The sequence below is a fragment of the Lepidochelys kempii genome, chromosome 6, assembly GCF_965140265.1.
Source record: "Lepidochelys kempii isolate rLepKem1 chromosome 6, rLepKem1.hap2, whole genome shotgun sequence".
In the NCBI taxonomy this organism is placed as follows: Eukaryota; Metazoa; Chordata; order Testudines; family Cheloniidae; genus Lepidochelys; species Lepidochelys kempii.
In genome coordinates, this window is record NC_133261.1 from 69,909,972 (window position 1) to 69,926,470 (window position 16,499).

Sequence of the window (16,499 nt, forward strand, 5' to 3'; positions counted from 1 at the left end):
TGTTTTTCCTGACAGAACTTATAGGCCTAAAAACTTGTTTCAAAATGGTTGGCTTTGAAATGGTTAAAAAAAATCAAGTTTTAAGCACTGTAAAAAGTGATGGGCCATATTCTTTGCTTGCTTCTCATGGCAAGCCAGAAACAAATGTCTAGTTCCCTGTAAATGCCTTGATGCCAAGACTTCCAATCTTAGCCTCACTTCAAAAGTCTTGATACTCAGGGAATCTATGTGTGCACTTGTGGATGAGCAATCTGACAAGGCACAGAAAAAGAGAAGAACAAAGTTATGAAATCTTAGTTATCTTGTCAAATGGATTTTATAAATGTCCATGCCCTCTCTGTACAGCTCTTACAATGCAAGTTTTTGGTACTGTCTTTGACACATCTCAAAGCCAAATTCTGCTGTGGAATTTCTGCTAGCATCCAAGTCTGATTTATCAAGACTATCCAAGTAATCTTCCTTGACCGTAGTATTCCTTATCTATTTTTTCCTCTGATCTCAATGGCAATCCTTTCTCGGTGCAGTCCTTTGGTGTACAAAAATAATGACAGTCTAAATTCACCATCGGGAAATGTATATGTTCCCAATTGTCCCTGTTTGTATCTGTCCTGCATGGAGGGAGACAGGTTGTAAGCATATCTCAGCCTTTCTAAGTTGGCCATGGCCCATGTGGATCTTCATTATAACATCTGTGGACTGTGGTTCCTTCTGTTTACAGAACCACTTAAGTTAATTCACATTAAAGAGTCTTTTCTGAAACACTGAATGGAGGGTATTCTTCTAAATTAATGTCACGCTTTTGTTCATTTCCAGAGTGATAGTATCTCAGATTCTCTGTCTAGATTTGAGTTGGAAGGTGAACTTGACAAGTCCTGCCATTCCTGAACAGCAAATTTTTGTTTCATCTGTTCATCTCCGATGGATGATGTAAAATCTTACAAGTGACAATTTGTCAGCTCTCAGATGCTTTAAATGATCCTCTTTCTTCATTCAGAAGAAGGCTTGCAACCAGTTAACAACTTTATATCTGACATAGACTAGAAGGCAGGTCTCCTATCGTTTTAAACTCTGTCGATATGTTACAGACTCACTTGGCAACAGTCCAATCTATGATTAAAATGCTTCCCTGTGCAGGTCTTTAATGTTCTTTTATTGACTCTTCCAAATTCTTTGGAAGTGAGACCAGGAAATGATAAATTTGGAATTCTAAGGACTTTCCACCTTGCTGCCCCTAATAAACAATATAGAATATTAGACTGCTTAATAGCTAAAAGGACACTTTTTTCCTTTGGCTTTTTTCACGAATGGCAAATTACTAGGTCTGGTAATTAGTTATGCCACCAGAACATTTGCCAGTGAATTATGACAACTTAGGCAGCTAACTTATAAGAGTCAGAGTTGTCTAATGACTCTATTATACTAACTTTCTCTGATCCATCTATAAACTTGTGCTCTGCCTCTGGCATTATTTGTTGTGGCTTGTTTCTCTTTCCAGAGATACAGGAGTTCAGTCTCTTTCTTTTAGAACTTCATCTGCTTTGCTCCAAGATGGATGATATCTTGGCCAAAGTTATAAAGACAAGGGCTACTGTTGGATTCATTGGTTTCATCCAAACTGGGTACGTGAAGTACCAGGCAGTAGAGAATAAGAAATCAACAATAGCTTTTCCACAGTCATCAGTGCCAAATTTCCAATATGGTGAATTCTCCCACTTGTACAGGGGTTTTACTTAGTGCACAGACTCTTGCTTCAGCTCTTTGGCCTAGCCCTGTTTTTCCCACTGATAATTTTTAAAGCTTGTTGAACAAATCTAGCTCACATGGTTAAAACAAAAGTGATAGGCAGACTGTTATATTAGAAATGTTGCTGACAGCAGAGGAGCTGAACCAGTGCAGTATTGAGAAATTTTAGGTAAAAAGGCTATGTAGACAAAACCCAAGAATTAGGATCTGTGGAGGCAGATGATGAACAAGAAAATGAAAATGAACTCTAACTGAAGTTTTCAGAATGTATTGCCTCCACAAATCCACACTCTCTCCCTCCAACCCATTTTTCTTTGAAGATTTTTTCTAGGCAGCCAGAAAAGAGGAGGGAGCATTCTGCATCCCTCTCTTGGCAAATACAGTGCTAGTATAATGTGTTTGTTTCTCCAAAGTTAATAGAACATGGGCAGAAGTGAAAATATAGACAGAAGGATAGAATAATGGAAAATGACATACATTAATATGTGTATATTAATGATGTATACTTTTTTGTTTCTTTTTCTAGTCAAACTTTGCTATGGGACGTTTCCCTAGCACGTGTAGGAAGTGTTACATGCTGGATTTTGGCTTGGCACGACAGTTTACAAACTCATGTGGGGATGTCAGACCGGTAAGAATTTTTTTCACAATTATTGTAAATGATTATTAATTTGTTGTGATACTATACCAAAATCTTTCTGGAGACTGAATTGATACAGTATCTAAATTTGGTTCACTCCATTCCAGAACAGAGATGCCATATGATCTAGTGGGAAGTGCAAAGGACAGGAAGCCAGGAAGAATCATGGGTTCTTTCTTTGGCCTAAGACATAGATTTATTGTGTGCCCTTGGGCAGTACTTGAATGTCTTGTATATCAATCAATCTATCCAGCTGGAAAATTAGGCAAAAAGCAGAACCTTGCTGAATAATGGATGTTACATCAAAGCTAAACTTTTCATAGTAAATAAATTACAGAAAATAATATAGAGGAGAAAAACTCAAACAGTACATTGAAAACATACAGTAGTTTGGAGAGGAAAGAATTGGGTAGAATGGTAGAATGAAACAATATAGCTAAGTTTAGTTTAATATTGCCATAAGAAATACAGTAATTTTCAAATATGAATTAGGAATTGGGGAATGACTATGAGTTAGAGAGGATCATAGATACAGGGATCTGAATAAGAACATTGCAATAAGTACAGTAGAGCCTCCCTAATTCACTGTTGATAGGGAGGGAGGCCATTGTGAATTCCTGAAGTTTGCAAATAGGGAAGTAAGTGAACACAATGTACGATGATACATCCTAAAATGTAGTTTATATGTTTAACTAGTTTTTTGTTTTAATGTTTATGGTAATATTGAATAATATAGTAGTCAATATTCTGTAGTATATTTTGTACATGTAATGAAGTTGAGTAATAGGAACATTCTCAATAGCATTTACAAATCAATCTTGGCTGAGAGGTGGGGCAAAATAGCTATTTTTGTGTGTGCAAATTCTGAGGTGTGTGGATTAGCAAAGTAAATTAGCGAGGTTCTGCTGTACTCTATTCCTTCAGTCATAATGCTGGACATTACAATGAAAACAAAGAGCAGGGGAGACCAACAGAGTGGCTGCAGCTGTTTTAAAGGTGAGCAAGTGGTTTTTAATTTTCATAAGCTTTTGTCTTTTTCTGTGTGTCTGGTGTTTACGGTTGTTTTTCTGACTTGTAAATTTGAAATGAAACAAATTCTTATGATTCTCTGAGTTCAAAAACATACATCCACCAATGGTAGTATTTTCAGGAAAATTAAGAGAAATACTATATTTTCTGTCGCAAGCAGTTCACACAAAATTGTTTCTCTTATGAAAACGCATTTGTTGCCTTCGTTTTTCATTGTAGTGCCCTGCAGTATAACTGAAGTAGTTCTTTAGTGAAATGTAGTCTATTTTCAGGCTTTTCTGATGGTATAATGCATACTGTAATGATGATACAGCATCAGCAAGGAAAATGCATATTAGTTTTTATTTGCACTAATCAATCACTTGTGTCTTTAGGTTAAATAGCAAGTAGTTCTTGTTGCACCTACAAAATGACTACTAATAAAACTGAGTTGCATTTTCTTTAAGCAGAATATCCTGTGTGTTGACATAGTCTCTTCACTGCCATATAGTGATTCTTATTCTGATCTTCACTAGATTTTTGTATAGGTTTTCTTAAATATATTTCACAAATAATCTGGAGATAGTAAAAAAAAATTCTCCAAAAATTTAGAGTTGTATTATTTTTTAAAATCTAATAAAATATGATAATAAAAGTCAACATATGTTATGGCATGGTGGTTGCTGCTCCATAGACATCCACGATATAATCATGCCATAATGTCCAGATATTGCATTCTGATTTTTTTTATGTGTGTGGTAAAATGTTGAGCTATGATGATGCAAGTTCATAATGCAAACATTGTCAACTCAAGTCAGGAAGTCAGGTCCTCAATATTTCATTCCTCCATTTGATAAAAAAGTTGGTTCTTCAAGGCTAAGTACTGCTGTATTCTAGTGAGTTTAAAGGTTTTTCTCTGCTATTGATAAGTGTTTTGTTTTGTAACTACTGGAAGTTCTTTGAACATATACATGTAAAACAAGAGCTAACTACTCAGTTAAAATAGAAAATCTGGGCCAGAAGCAGTGTCTTATTTAAAAGTTGTTTTCTAGGAATGTAACTAGTAAATTACATCTCTCTTTCAAAATTGTTCTGGAAGAAAACTTCCTTCTTGGCTTTTGTGATTTCCTATTTTACTGCCAATAATTAAGACTAAGATTTAGCCATGGGTATTTTTAGTAAAAGTCATGGACAGGTCAGGGGCAATAAAGAAAAATTCACGGCCCTGATCTGTCCATGACACGTAGAAAGAATGAACCCAATTGTGGCAGTACCACTTCATCACATATGTAGAAATAAGTAGGATATCTGTCTCATTCAGTGCCATAAATTCCATCATGTGGAACCATATTAACTTCCAGATGGTTCATCAACAGTATTAGCGAAACCTTTAGGTCCAAAGCACAGATTTTTGCCTCTTGAGCTAAAAGATTGATGATAGTAGAACATAAGAACGGCCATACTGGGTCAGACCAAAAGTCCATTTAGCCCAGCATCCTGTCTTCTGACAGTGGCCCATGCCAGGTGCCCCAGAGAAAATGAACAGAAAAGGTAATCATCAAGTGATCCATCTCCTGTCTCCCATTCCCAGCTTCTGGCTAACAGAGGCTAGGGACACCATCCGTGCCCATCCTGGCTAATAGCCACTGATGGACCTATACTCCATAAATGTATCTAGTTGTTTTTTGGAAGGCTGTCATCTTCTTTGTGGACAATCACTAAAAGGAGATAAGGCATGAATTTTGCCAGTAGTTTCACAGTATTTGCTGATAGCAGAGGAAGGGTGAGACTCGGGAATCCTGAGTTTATATTCTATGGGGGGAGTGAATTCTAGTGGTAATAGATCTTCTACACTTACCCTCTACTTTCCTTCCCCCCAGACCTGATCTTTTCGGCCCCAGCCTCTCCAGCCTATCCTTGTGACAGTTCAAGACAGTATCCTTGTCTCCCCTCCTAAATTCCTTGCCTAGGCCTAGCTCCTAATCCTTGGCATTCCAGTGAGGCTATCTTCTCTGTCTCCTCCTCTTTGCCTGAGTACCAACAGAGGGAATATTGTAAATCCAGGAGAGACAATCTCCTTTTTCTCAGTTCCTGTGCTCGGTACAACAGTGGCCTATGGCTGCCCAGAGGAGAAATTGCAGGAAAGGCCTGCTCAGCCCCGTAGCTCTAGGATGGAACATACTTAGTACAGATATAATCCTTGAAGAGATTAGCCACCAAACTCAATCAACTTTCTATTGGGTATATGTGAACTGAGATTTTCAGAATCTCATGCTTGTCCAAATTTGGGCAAATTATCGTGGAGACAGCAAAAGGCTCTGACACCATGGTGGCACCCCCTTCTTGAAAAATGTTAAGACCGTGCCCCAAAGCATGGAGCACTAGAGTTTCTTAATAAAATGTTGTAATAATTTTTTAACGTGAGTAAATTGACATAATTTCTTTTCACTTCGTTCTGAAAAATGTTTGAACTAATTTAGCTGAAGTTAATAAATATATCAGTCAGCCTGAAGTAGACATCTGGCATGGGAAGTGTCTGCCCAAACAATTAAAGTTTGGCAAAGTTATAAGGAATTGAAACAAGGGGAGGTGGGAAGTAATGGGAGGTGTCGGGCAACCCTACCGTTGGTGTCTCTACCTGCACTGCCTATAATGCATTGTCAATGAAGCTCTGAAGGTGGCAGCCAGGCAGAAAACCATTTCACAGCAAGCTCTACAGCAGTTAAGGGCAGGGAATTTTGGGCCAAGCTCAGGAAAACCTCCATTAGAAAGTGTTTATGTTGAAAAATGGAAATGGAGATTCATTCAGTCCAAAGGAATTGATTAGCTATCTTTTCCAGTAACAACTTACTATTGTTTAATGTTATTGTGGTAGCTCCCAAAGGCCCCAGTCATTGTGTTAGGTACCTTACAAAGAATGAAGACACAGTCACCTCCCTGATGTGAGTTTGGTTCCCCCTTCTGTTTCTATCTGTAAAAAGACAATGTCCTAAATGTCAACTTCTGCAGTTGCACTTGACATGCTCCAAATCCAGTTATTTGGAAATGATTCCCCTAACCATCCTATTAATTTAATCACAGAGTCTTAAGGGGAGATCATAGATTCTTTTTGTGCAAATTTTGCAGCAGCTTTGGACATTCTCTAGTTTATTGCAGTTTGGTTTTTTATATCATCTTCCTCTACCTTCCTGAAATGGTTGTAGAATTAAGTTAAAAGCAGCTGCAGCTTCTGTAACAAATTAAATTACTCTCTGTAGTAAGGAGATGTAATTAAGGGAAAAATTGCTCCCATGATATTTTAGAAACCTGCCTTACCACAGAAAGCATGAAACCTCTATTTAATACTGACTAAGTGGTGTAGCATGAGCATAAAATTTAAATGTTTCTATCTTTATGTAGTTTGTTTTTTTAATACTGATTTGATCTTCATCCATCGGAGAATGTATTTCTCCTGTTAAAATCGGTGATCTACATTGAACTGAATGAGCCCATGTTTTAATCTTTTATATTATGGTTTAAAATGAGATAAAATAAAGACAAAGGATAATGTGATTGTTGTATTCCCTTCTGCTCCCTAGCATAAGTAATGAGCATGACATAAATCATACTAAGAGTACACTTACCGTGGTTCAGTTTGCCTTGAAAATATAGTAAAGAGCAATATGATACAAGACTGAGATGATCATATTTGTCATGGAAAATATATGATTTCAGTCAAGAGAATGGATTTTTGCAAAGAAAAATGTCAGAATAAATGGATGATTCTATACTTCAGCAATAAAAGTAAAATAAAAAGCAAAAACTCAGTTTCTTATTGGAAGATGTTAGGATGCAGGAATTTGGCAAGCTACCAAGGACTCCCCCTGGGTGCAGTTGCTTCCAGGATTCTGGGATTTTGAGCTGGGGGACGCTCTGTGGACAAGATAATACAGCTCAAGCTTTTATTATCTTTTCTGATTATTCTTCATTGGATCAAGGTGGGGAGACTATATGCATCCTCAGCTTCCGCCAACCCGGTCTCCACCATCTTCCCCAGCACAAACCATGGACCATATTGCAAGGCCTCCTTGGGTCCAAGGGACATAGGTGATAGTCCTGCCGAGGCAGATGAACATATCAGTAAATACCTTTTAGGATTCTCCCATATTCTATGTTCAAGGATTTTGGTGCTTTCTGTCATCACAGCTTTCCCACTAGACTTTAATTCCATCAAATATATGTTTTTAAACATAGCTTTATTACTGCATTCTTTGAATCCATTCCATACCTTTCTGAACTCAGGGAGTTATGGTACTAAAATTTCCTGTTGTTTTCTGTCCTCCCCTATCTATAAGAAACAGGACTCTACCTCTGAATTCCCCACTGAAGAAGTAATTTCTCTTATAACTGGATTCTTTACTTTCTGGATCATACTGCTATCCTCTTTGTAAGGAAGGAACCTTTCCAAAACACCATGTGTGGCTTTATCTGTTACCCACCAGATATCCATATATGAGTCCCTGTGAGTACAATGCTTTGTGGTTTTATTTTTCTTGAGAGTTGGTCCAGAAACCAATCATTCTGGTATCATCCGTTCCTAGAACTCTGTAGCAGATACCCAATATAATTATTCATACTCTTATCAACGAGTAATAGTCAACTAGTCAGAAATACAATTAGCTAGATTCGGGGTGAATTGGTTTAAACCAAAGTGATTTTAATCACAGAATTATGTCAGCAAAGCAGGAAAGCACACACTATATCTATACACATTTATTTAAGCACTTATGTAACTTAACATACATTTATTCAGTCGTAATAGTTATATTTTTATTACATTTAAAAATGGTGAGTGATGCATCTTTTATTTACTAGACGAATACTTTTTAATTATGATTTTTATCAAGCTGTGTTTGGATGGGGATTGGAATTCAATTCAGTGCACAAAAACAGCATTTTAAAATTGTTTTTATTAGTTAAATAAAAGTATCTTAAAGGTGCTTGATCCATAAGGGGGAAAAAGTTAATTTATCAAAATAGGTTTTGTGTTTTGTGTTTAAAACTAATTTATTAAACAAAGGAAATAATTCTAGGTAATGAATTTAACTGATTTTCTGGTCACCATTTCCTTCAGGATTTTAGAATTAGCAGATCTCATCCTCTCACACATTGTTTTTATTCACAGATTGGAAGAGGAAAACAAGCTTTTCTGCTTTTTCAGCTCCCAATCTGTTTCTCAACTTCGTGAGAACTAGTCATTGAACTGAAGTAGTTGAATAAACTCAAAAGAAGAAAATATTCTCTTTGCACCTGCAGAAGAGGAAACTGCTGTCAAAAGTTGTTTTAGCACTTCAACAAACTTTGGTGTCAGGTGCTTAGCCAGTGATTTCCACTAGTTCTGTAGTTTGACTTTCTTTAATACTTCAACAAACATGTACTTTTGGAATTTTTTTAACTTATTAATAGATCAAAGTATGTTTAGGCCTTAATATTGGTGTTATAATTTCAAATAGGTTTATTTTTAAAAGGAAAAATTTATTAAAGCTATCCAAATATTTTTATTTTTTATTTTAAATCATGGATTTTTATGCAGTGTGGTGGATACCACTTGCTATACTAAGCACCATTTGGTTATAAATTATGAGACCAAATTCTGTTCTTGGATGTGCTTACAGGGGAGCTTCTGCTGAAGCTAATAGTGCATGCATGTGTATCTGAAGGTAGAATTTGGCTTGTATGATAAATGTCTCATTCACAGTCTGCATAGCAGAACTATGTTTTTATGAATAGATGAGATGCAAGAACTGTAAAGACTCCTTTACATTATTACATCATTAGAGTTAGTTAATATAAGCAATGAAAGAAACAAAAGAATATAATTCCAGATCAGAAATCAAATCTTTTATTTAACTTTGTTATGCCCCAGTCACCATACTATCCATATATATTATGGTTGTAAACTTTACTGCACACAGAAGACACCATAAACAGTCCCTTTCGGTACCAGCCCAACCAAAACTAATAAATAGTCCAGTGATGGATAACTAACCAATAAACGTTAGATCAGAATATTTCATACTCTGTGTTTTAAAAATCAATAAACTTGGGCTCTTGAATACTGTCAGTGGGAGGGAGTTCATCAGGTAGGGACTTCCTGCAAAAACATCCTATCTCCAGACAAAAGAAGCACACATCTAGGTACTGTCAGCAGAAATGTGTCTGGTGATTTCTGCCATCACAGTGGTCCATTAGGAGAGTAGCAGTCTAAAAGTATATCTTTATAAATGAATATAAAATATATTTGGTTTTATATATTTCATTCATATTATCACTACTCAGTTATGCATGTCATCCAGTGCTACTTCCTGAAACATGCTTAAGGTTTACTTAAATACAGAAACATTTCCATGCATTTTTCCTGTGGTATGTATTCACAAATCTTTCTCAGTTCCAGTCTAACGTAAATGTGTGACTACTCCCTGTTCACACTATATTTGGGGCACATTTTAAATCAGTTGCCATTTTAATGCCTTTACATTCAGGGAAAGGAGGGGTTGAGGTATTTAATACATTTAAATGCATTCATGTGCAACAGAGGGAATATTTTTTCGTTATCTCAGTACATATTTATTAGTTGGCCAGTCCTATGCAACTGGTAGCCCAGCATTAAAAGTGATGAATGGATTTGAGGAATCCTCCTTATTTTTTGAATTAGAATCTATTTATTATCACTTTTGCTGACATCTAAATGCATCACCATAATACGGAGGTTTAACATACAGGAACTTCTTTCTGCAAAGTAATTCTGAAAATAGTAAGAGATGTATCAATAAAGCTTTTCTGTAGTTTGACATTTGCAGGGCTTGTTGTGCTTTTCATTATATTCTTGGGATGTTTTATGTGGATAATCTTTTACAGGACTATTGAGCAAACAGTTGTCAGCCCATTTAGTTATCTTCCTCTCCAATGTGATTTGCTATTAGGAAACATGATATTTCACCTTTGGATTAGATTATCCTGAATGACCTCCATTCCATTTACAGCAGGCAAGAGCCAATATGAATGATTTTGGAGGCTACAAAAAGAGGACTCACAGGAGGATTTCTTAGTGGATAAACACTGACATTTGAGGGAATCCAAGAAATCACTTCTGTAATTATTAACTCTCTCTTCCCTTCTACATATTCCCTCATCCACAACTTTCCTTCCCACCACATGTCTATTTTTTCGTACAGTGCAAAACAATCCCAGGGATTAGCCCCCAGGAGTTAGCAGACACCAGTTCCTCACATAAACTGCTGATGCAGAATGCATTGATACGTAGTCATGTGCAGGGCCAGTGAATTAATGACATATCCATTTGTCATCCTGATAATTAGTTAGGCTTTCCAGACTCACTAACTCAGAGGTCTAGCTTCTTGTTTCCTCTTTGGATCATTCATTCCATCTGATTCAGACTTTCGGTACGAAGTCTGACATGACACTGAAATAGTTGAGTTTACCCATACTTGAAAATGGGAACGTATTGCCACATGCTCAGAAATCTTCACATACTTGTCTGTTTAAAAATCTAATACAAATTTTTTTGTCCTTATTCTTCACAATCCTCAAAACTTTCAATCATACCTCTCTCATCTCTGCTTATGACTCTTTAATTTGAGTAATAGATTCTTCTCCCACATTGTATCTAACATAGCCTTTGTGTGCCTGTTGCCCCAACTCTTCAGATCAATCTCTTTCTTCTTCTTATGACATCTAATCATTTATCATAAAACAATGAAATCCTATTTTCCTAATCAGTTTCCTGTTTCATTCCTCAAAACATTTTTCACTGCAGCCCTTCTTATTCTGCTCTTTATTAAATGAACAAATGCTTCCTGTAATCTTGTTTTTGTGTATTTGTGTGTATATTCAGTAATTTATTACAAAGTGTGATTTTGTTAAAAAGAAAAAAGACACCATTAAAAAATAAATGTGACAGCATTGAAGAGAAGAGTTCTTGTCTTCCATTGGACTCTCTGAATGTAACTTTAAATTTAACATATTCCTAGTGAGCAGGGAAAAGTAAAAGTTTTATAAAATTATGGAGAGGGTTGTTGGCTTGAATAGAAATGTTTTGCAACTCTCTTGTTACTCAGCCTAAAATTTATGTCTAAGAGTATGTCTACACTATGAAATTAGGTTGATTTTATAGAAGTCGATTTTTTAGAAGCTGTTTTATACAGTCGATTGAGTGCGTCCCCACTAAGTGCAGTAAGTTGGCAGAGTGCGTCCACAGTACCGTGGCTAGCGTCGACTTTCATAGCGGTGCACTGTGGGTAGCTATCCCACAGTTCCTGCAGTCTCCGCTGCCCATTGGAATTCTGGGTTGAGCTCCCAATGCCTGATGGGGAAAAAACATTGTCGCGGGTGGTTTTGGGTACATGTCGTCAGTTGCCCTTCCCTCCCTCCGTGAAAGCAACGGCAGATAATCGTTTCGCGTCTTTTTTTCCTGGGTTAACCGCACAGACGCCATAGCACTGCAAGCGAGAGCCTGCTCAGCTCACCATCACCGCTGCTGTTGCGGGCAAGTCTATTGTGTGGACTGCTGTGATCCAAGTAGCCAGTGCAATCATTGACGTTCTATTATCAAGGGTAGTGACTCTGGGAAATGTGCGGGCCTTTTTAGATTTTAGGTGCATCATATTCCTGTTCTTTGTCGCTGGTGAAGAAGTCTTGCAGCCGTACATTCCACATGTAACAGCTCCAGGGCTCTTGCTCTTTTGCCTTGGTCACACAGCAGGAGCTCCTGGGTGCCTTCGCATCAATGGTGAACGGCTCCACTGCTTCCGCTGCAACTCTGCTATCCTGATCTGCTGCAACTCTGCAGCAGACGGTGCAGTAGGACTGCTAGCTGTCCTCATCAATGGCGTTTTGCTCACTCCACTGCTTCCGCTGCAATTCTGCTATCCTGATCTCCTGCGAGCTGCAGGTGTCTGCTTCAGGCTGCTCTCCCAGCCGGCAGCACCACGCAGTCGCACCTACCCCAGCCTACCGCTTGCTCCCATGGCTCATGAAGCCTGGACAGTAATAAGGAGCAGTTCAACTATAGGCTGAGCAAGTGCAGAATGGTGGTAGAATGTGCCGTGCCTTTGGACATTTAAAAGCTCACTGGCGCTGTTGGTCAGACCTCAGCGCAACCAACATTCCCATTGTTATTGCTGCTTGCTGTGTGCTCCATAATATCTGTGAGAGTAAGGGGGAGATGTTTATGGCGGGATGGGAGGTTGAGGCAAATCACCTGGCGTCCGATTTTGAGCAGCCAGACACCGATTAGAAGAGCACAGCAAGGTGTGCTGCGCATCACCGAGACTTTGAAAACCAGTTTCATGACTGGCCAGGCTACGGTGTGACAGTTGTGTGTGTTTCTCCTTGCTGCAAACCCGCCCCCTTTGTTGATTTTAAATCCCTGTAAGCCAACCACCTTCCCCCCTTCGAAATAAAGTAACTATTGTTTTGAAACCTTGCATTCTTTCTTTATTAATTTTTTAAAAAATTGAGATAACGGACAAGGTAGCTACGGGTGATTTTGGGTACATGTCGTCAGTGACCATTCCCTCCCTTCCTCTGTGAAAGCAACGGCAAACAATCATTTCTCGCCCTATTTCCTGGATTGCCTGCGCATATGCCATAGGACTGCAAGCGGGAGCCCACTCCAATCACCACTGCAGTTGTGAGCATTGTAAATACCTTGCATTTGCCCTTGGAGATTTTGGCATATGTATTGGCATTACGTCTTTTGGAACGGAGTTCTGATAGCATGGATTTGTCTCCCCATACAGCGATCAGATCCAGTTCCTCCCATTTGGTCCATGCTGGAGTTCTTTTGTGATTCTGGGACTGCATTGTCACTTGTGCTGATGATCTCGCCACGCTGGCCAAACAGGAAATGAAATTCAAAAGCTCCCAGGGCTTTTCCTGTGTACCTGACTAGTGCATCTGAGTTGAAAGTGCTGTTCAGAGTGGTCACAATGGAGCTCTCTGGGATAGCTCCTGGAGGCCAATACCGTTGAATTGCATCCACATTACCCCAAATTCGACCCAGCAATGTCGATTTAAGTGCTAATCCCCTTGTCAGGGAGGAGTACAAAAATCGATTTTAAGAGTCCTTTAAGTCGACAAAAATGGCTTCGTCATGTGGACGGGTGCAAGGTTAAATCGACCTAACGCTGCTAAATTCGACCTAAACTCATAATGTAGACCAGAGCTAACGCTCAGTGTCTGAAATAGCAGTAAAAGGAAGTGCATCCCTTGTGCTCACCCTTGGGACTCAATATGCTTATATATTATTAGGTTATTAAATCAATGGAGACAATTTTTCATTTATTCCAAGGCCTCTGTTTACGTTTCAAATTTAAACAGTTTTGGTTGCAGTCTACTGATTATTGTAATATATCTCTACAATGTTCTGCCTCATCTGGTTAATTTTCAGTTTAAAAGAAAAAAGGTTAAAACTCTTTACAATAAAGAGCAGCTAAAGAATCCTATTTTGAACCCTGTTTTGCATGTTACAGATTAGAGTTGCTCTTGGACAGAAGATTTTATGGTAAAATGGAGCAAGTTAAAAAATCTTCAGCCCTGTTTCATAGTTATTAGAGTATGTTCATTGGGAGATGGGCAATTTTTAATAATCTCCTGGATTTTTGTGTGCAAGTTGATCTAGTTCTGAAGAGAAAAGTGTCTCCATAGCTTACTGAGTTTATAGAATATTGGTAAGGACTGTTAGCTTTTGAGTAATGAATCAATCTGATACATAGGACTTAACTCAGAGATCAACATACGTTGTATTTTTGTAGGGCTGTGAAAGAGGGAGGAGATGAAGGGAAGAGATGTTCTTAGATGTAATAGCTCTATTACTGGAATGCACTGAATCATCTGTACTTATACCTATAGCTGAGGACAGGCGTATGAATTGCTTACCTGGTTATATTTTATATTTTCCATTTCTATTTAATTTGGTTAACCTTGCTTTTTTTCCTAAATGGACTGGAAATCCTGCACCAGTGTATTAGGACAAATCATATCACTTTCAGTAGTTTTTATTTAGAATGCACATGTAAATATTATGCCATACAGAAGAGTTAGGTAGTATCACCATTTTCAACCTCACACTGTGTATGCAATATACCTGTTTGTGCCATATCGTGTATAGCTTGTGCTCAATTTAAGAATTATATATTTTTAAAAATAAGGCAACATCCCTGCAGATCCTTGAAAAAGTATCCCCCCTGTTAACATGTGGTTTATTATGGCATTTATATAGTATGGTTTTGGTCTTGTTTAATTTATTTCTATATATGAACATATACAAAGATCTAATAGAACATTATTGTAATGGAGCGCTGTCAATTTGTTTGAACACCAAACGCTATTATATGTTAAAGAGAATTTAAATACTTGAAGAATGATTTCTTCATTAAAGGTTTGCTTCAGTTGAGGATCCAGTATGTAATCTATTTTAAAAATTATATAAAGTGTATGTGTACACATGTAACTTTGTGGTAATTATATCCATGAGAAAGATAGCTGTATTTCAGCAACTATGTAATAAACTGTTTGTATTCTGCATCTTTTGAGCTTCTCACATTCCCTCTAATCACTCTGCTTCTGGAGTAGTGAAGCCATCCCCTGCCTGTTATTCAAGGCAGATTGTCATATCACAGCCTACTTCTTAAAGATCGCAAGTAAGAGTGTCTAGTAAGAAGTGTTAAATTTGAGTCAATGAGTAAATGAACCTTTTTGATGTTTGAAGCTAAAATGGATTTTAATTTTTTGCTTGTTCTCAGGGCAGTGACGTGGGAGCAGAGTTATGATTGTTTGGCTGAACTTAACTGAATATTTCCATACTTTCCACTGTTTGGAAACTTTTAACTTAAGTGTAACTTTAATTTTGGATCTCTGGCCTTTGGGGGTTCTTTTTAAAAACAAACATTTTTGTAATGTGTCGTCCAAGTAGGTTTGTGGTACTTTAACTACCAGATTTTTGACTGGGAATGTTATAAAATCTTTACAGGTGTGCACAGCTGGAACTCCTGCTTTTAGAACAACTTGGAAATATAGCATCATGTTTTGGAGGAATACTGACTCTAAGCATTGAGATGTTCAGATAAAATATCTAACAATGCCTGAATTTCACCTCTCAAACAATTGCAAATCCATTTAAATCCAGAGGAAACAAATTATCTAATAAATTTCTTATGGGCAGTCACTTGCAGAAGGCAAAATCCACTCTTGACTCTCTACTGATGCAACAGGGAATTGAAGATCCCCACAATAACAAAATTCTCAGCTCTGACACCTGCTTTCTTAGAATCTGTCAGCAAGTGCTGTAAATACTGATCCTTATGAAAAGGCTCATGAGAAGACATCTGTGAACATAAATGTTTCGATCTTTTTAATCACTATGGAAGCAATTAAACATCTGTTCACATGGGCTTTGTGAACATGTTCTTCTACTCAGGTGTTTGCATAAGAAACCAAATAAATGCCATTTACCTTTGTTCAGTGCTCACAGGGGATTTGAACTTTTGGAGTATCTCCAGCAAACGGACTTTTATCAACAATTTTCAACATATGTGCATCTGCATATACTACCCTAGAAATATACTAAGAAAAGCAAAAAGTGCCTGTATAGACCATGCACAGAAATGTGTTGATGCAACTTCAGACAGAACATTAAAACCACAGAGGTTTAGCCGAACTTTAAAAACTTAGAAATGGACTTGAGGAGATAAGTGGGAAATAAGAGTAATTAGAGGGCTGTTCCAGTTAAATATTTTTATGAATAGTGACTGAACAGGCCAGGGCATTCGTGCCGCAAATGAGGTTCAGTGAACTGCAGATCATTGCTCTAGTTCTAAAGGCACATCCTCTCACTATGGTTTGAAAGTGCCTCAGACTTCTAGTGCATATGGCGGCATGCACCTACGTGGTCCAGCACACTAAACTGCACTTCAGAGTGCTGCAGGATTGGCTAACCTCAGTATACTCTCCAGCTGACCATCACATGGATGGGGTAGTTCAGGTAACAGCTCAAGTCTTGTCCTCCCTGGGCTGGTGGACAGACCCATTGAATGTTTACACATGAGTT

The 16,499-nt window shown here is 37.8% G+C and overlaps 1 protein-coding gene across 4 annotated transcripts in view; it reads left to right on the top strand.

Annotated features, from left to right (window-relative positions):
• The window catches only part of TTBK2 (tau tubulin kinase 2), a 210,364-nt gene that overhangs the window by 121,001 nt on the left and 72,864 nt on the right, over positions 1 to 16,499 (top strand). For 3 of the 4 annotated variants that reach the window (XM_073348604.1, XM_073348603.1, XM_073348602.1), the window contains one exon: positions 2,270 to 2,374. In XM_073348604.1, coding sequence (XP_073204705.1) covers positions 2,270 to 2,374 — 105 coding nt within the window. Of the gene's footprint in view, positions 1 to 2,269; positions 2,375 to 3,306; positions 3,380 to 16,499 lie in introns of those variants that run through there. The other variant, XM_073348605.1, reaches the window with a different exon arrangement.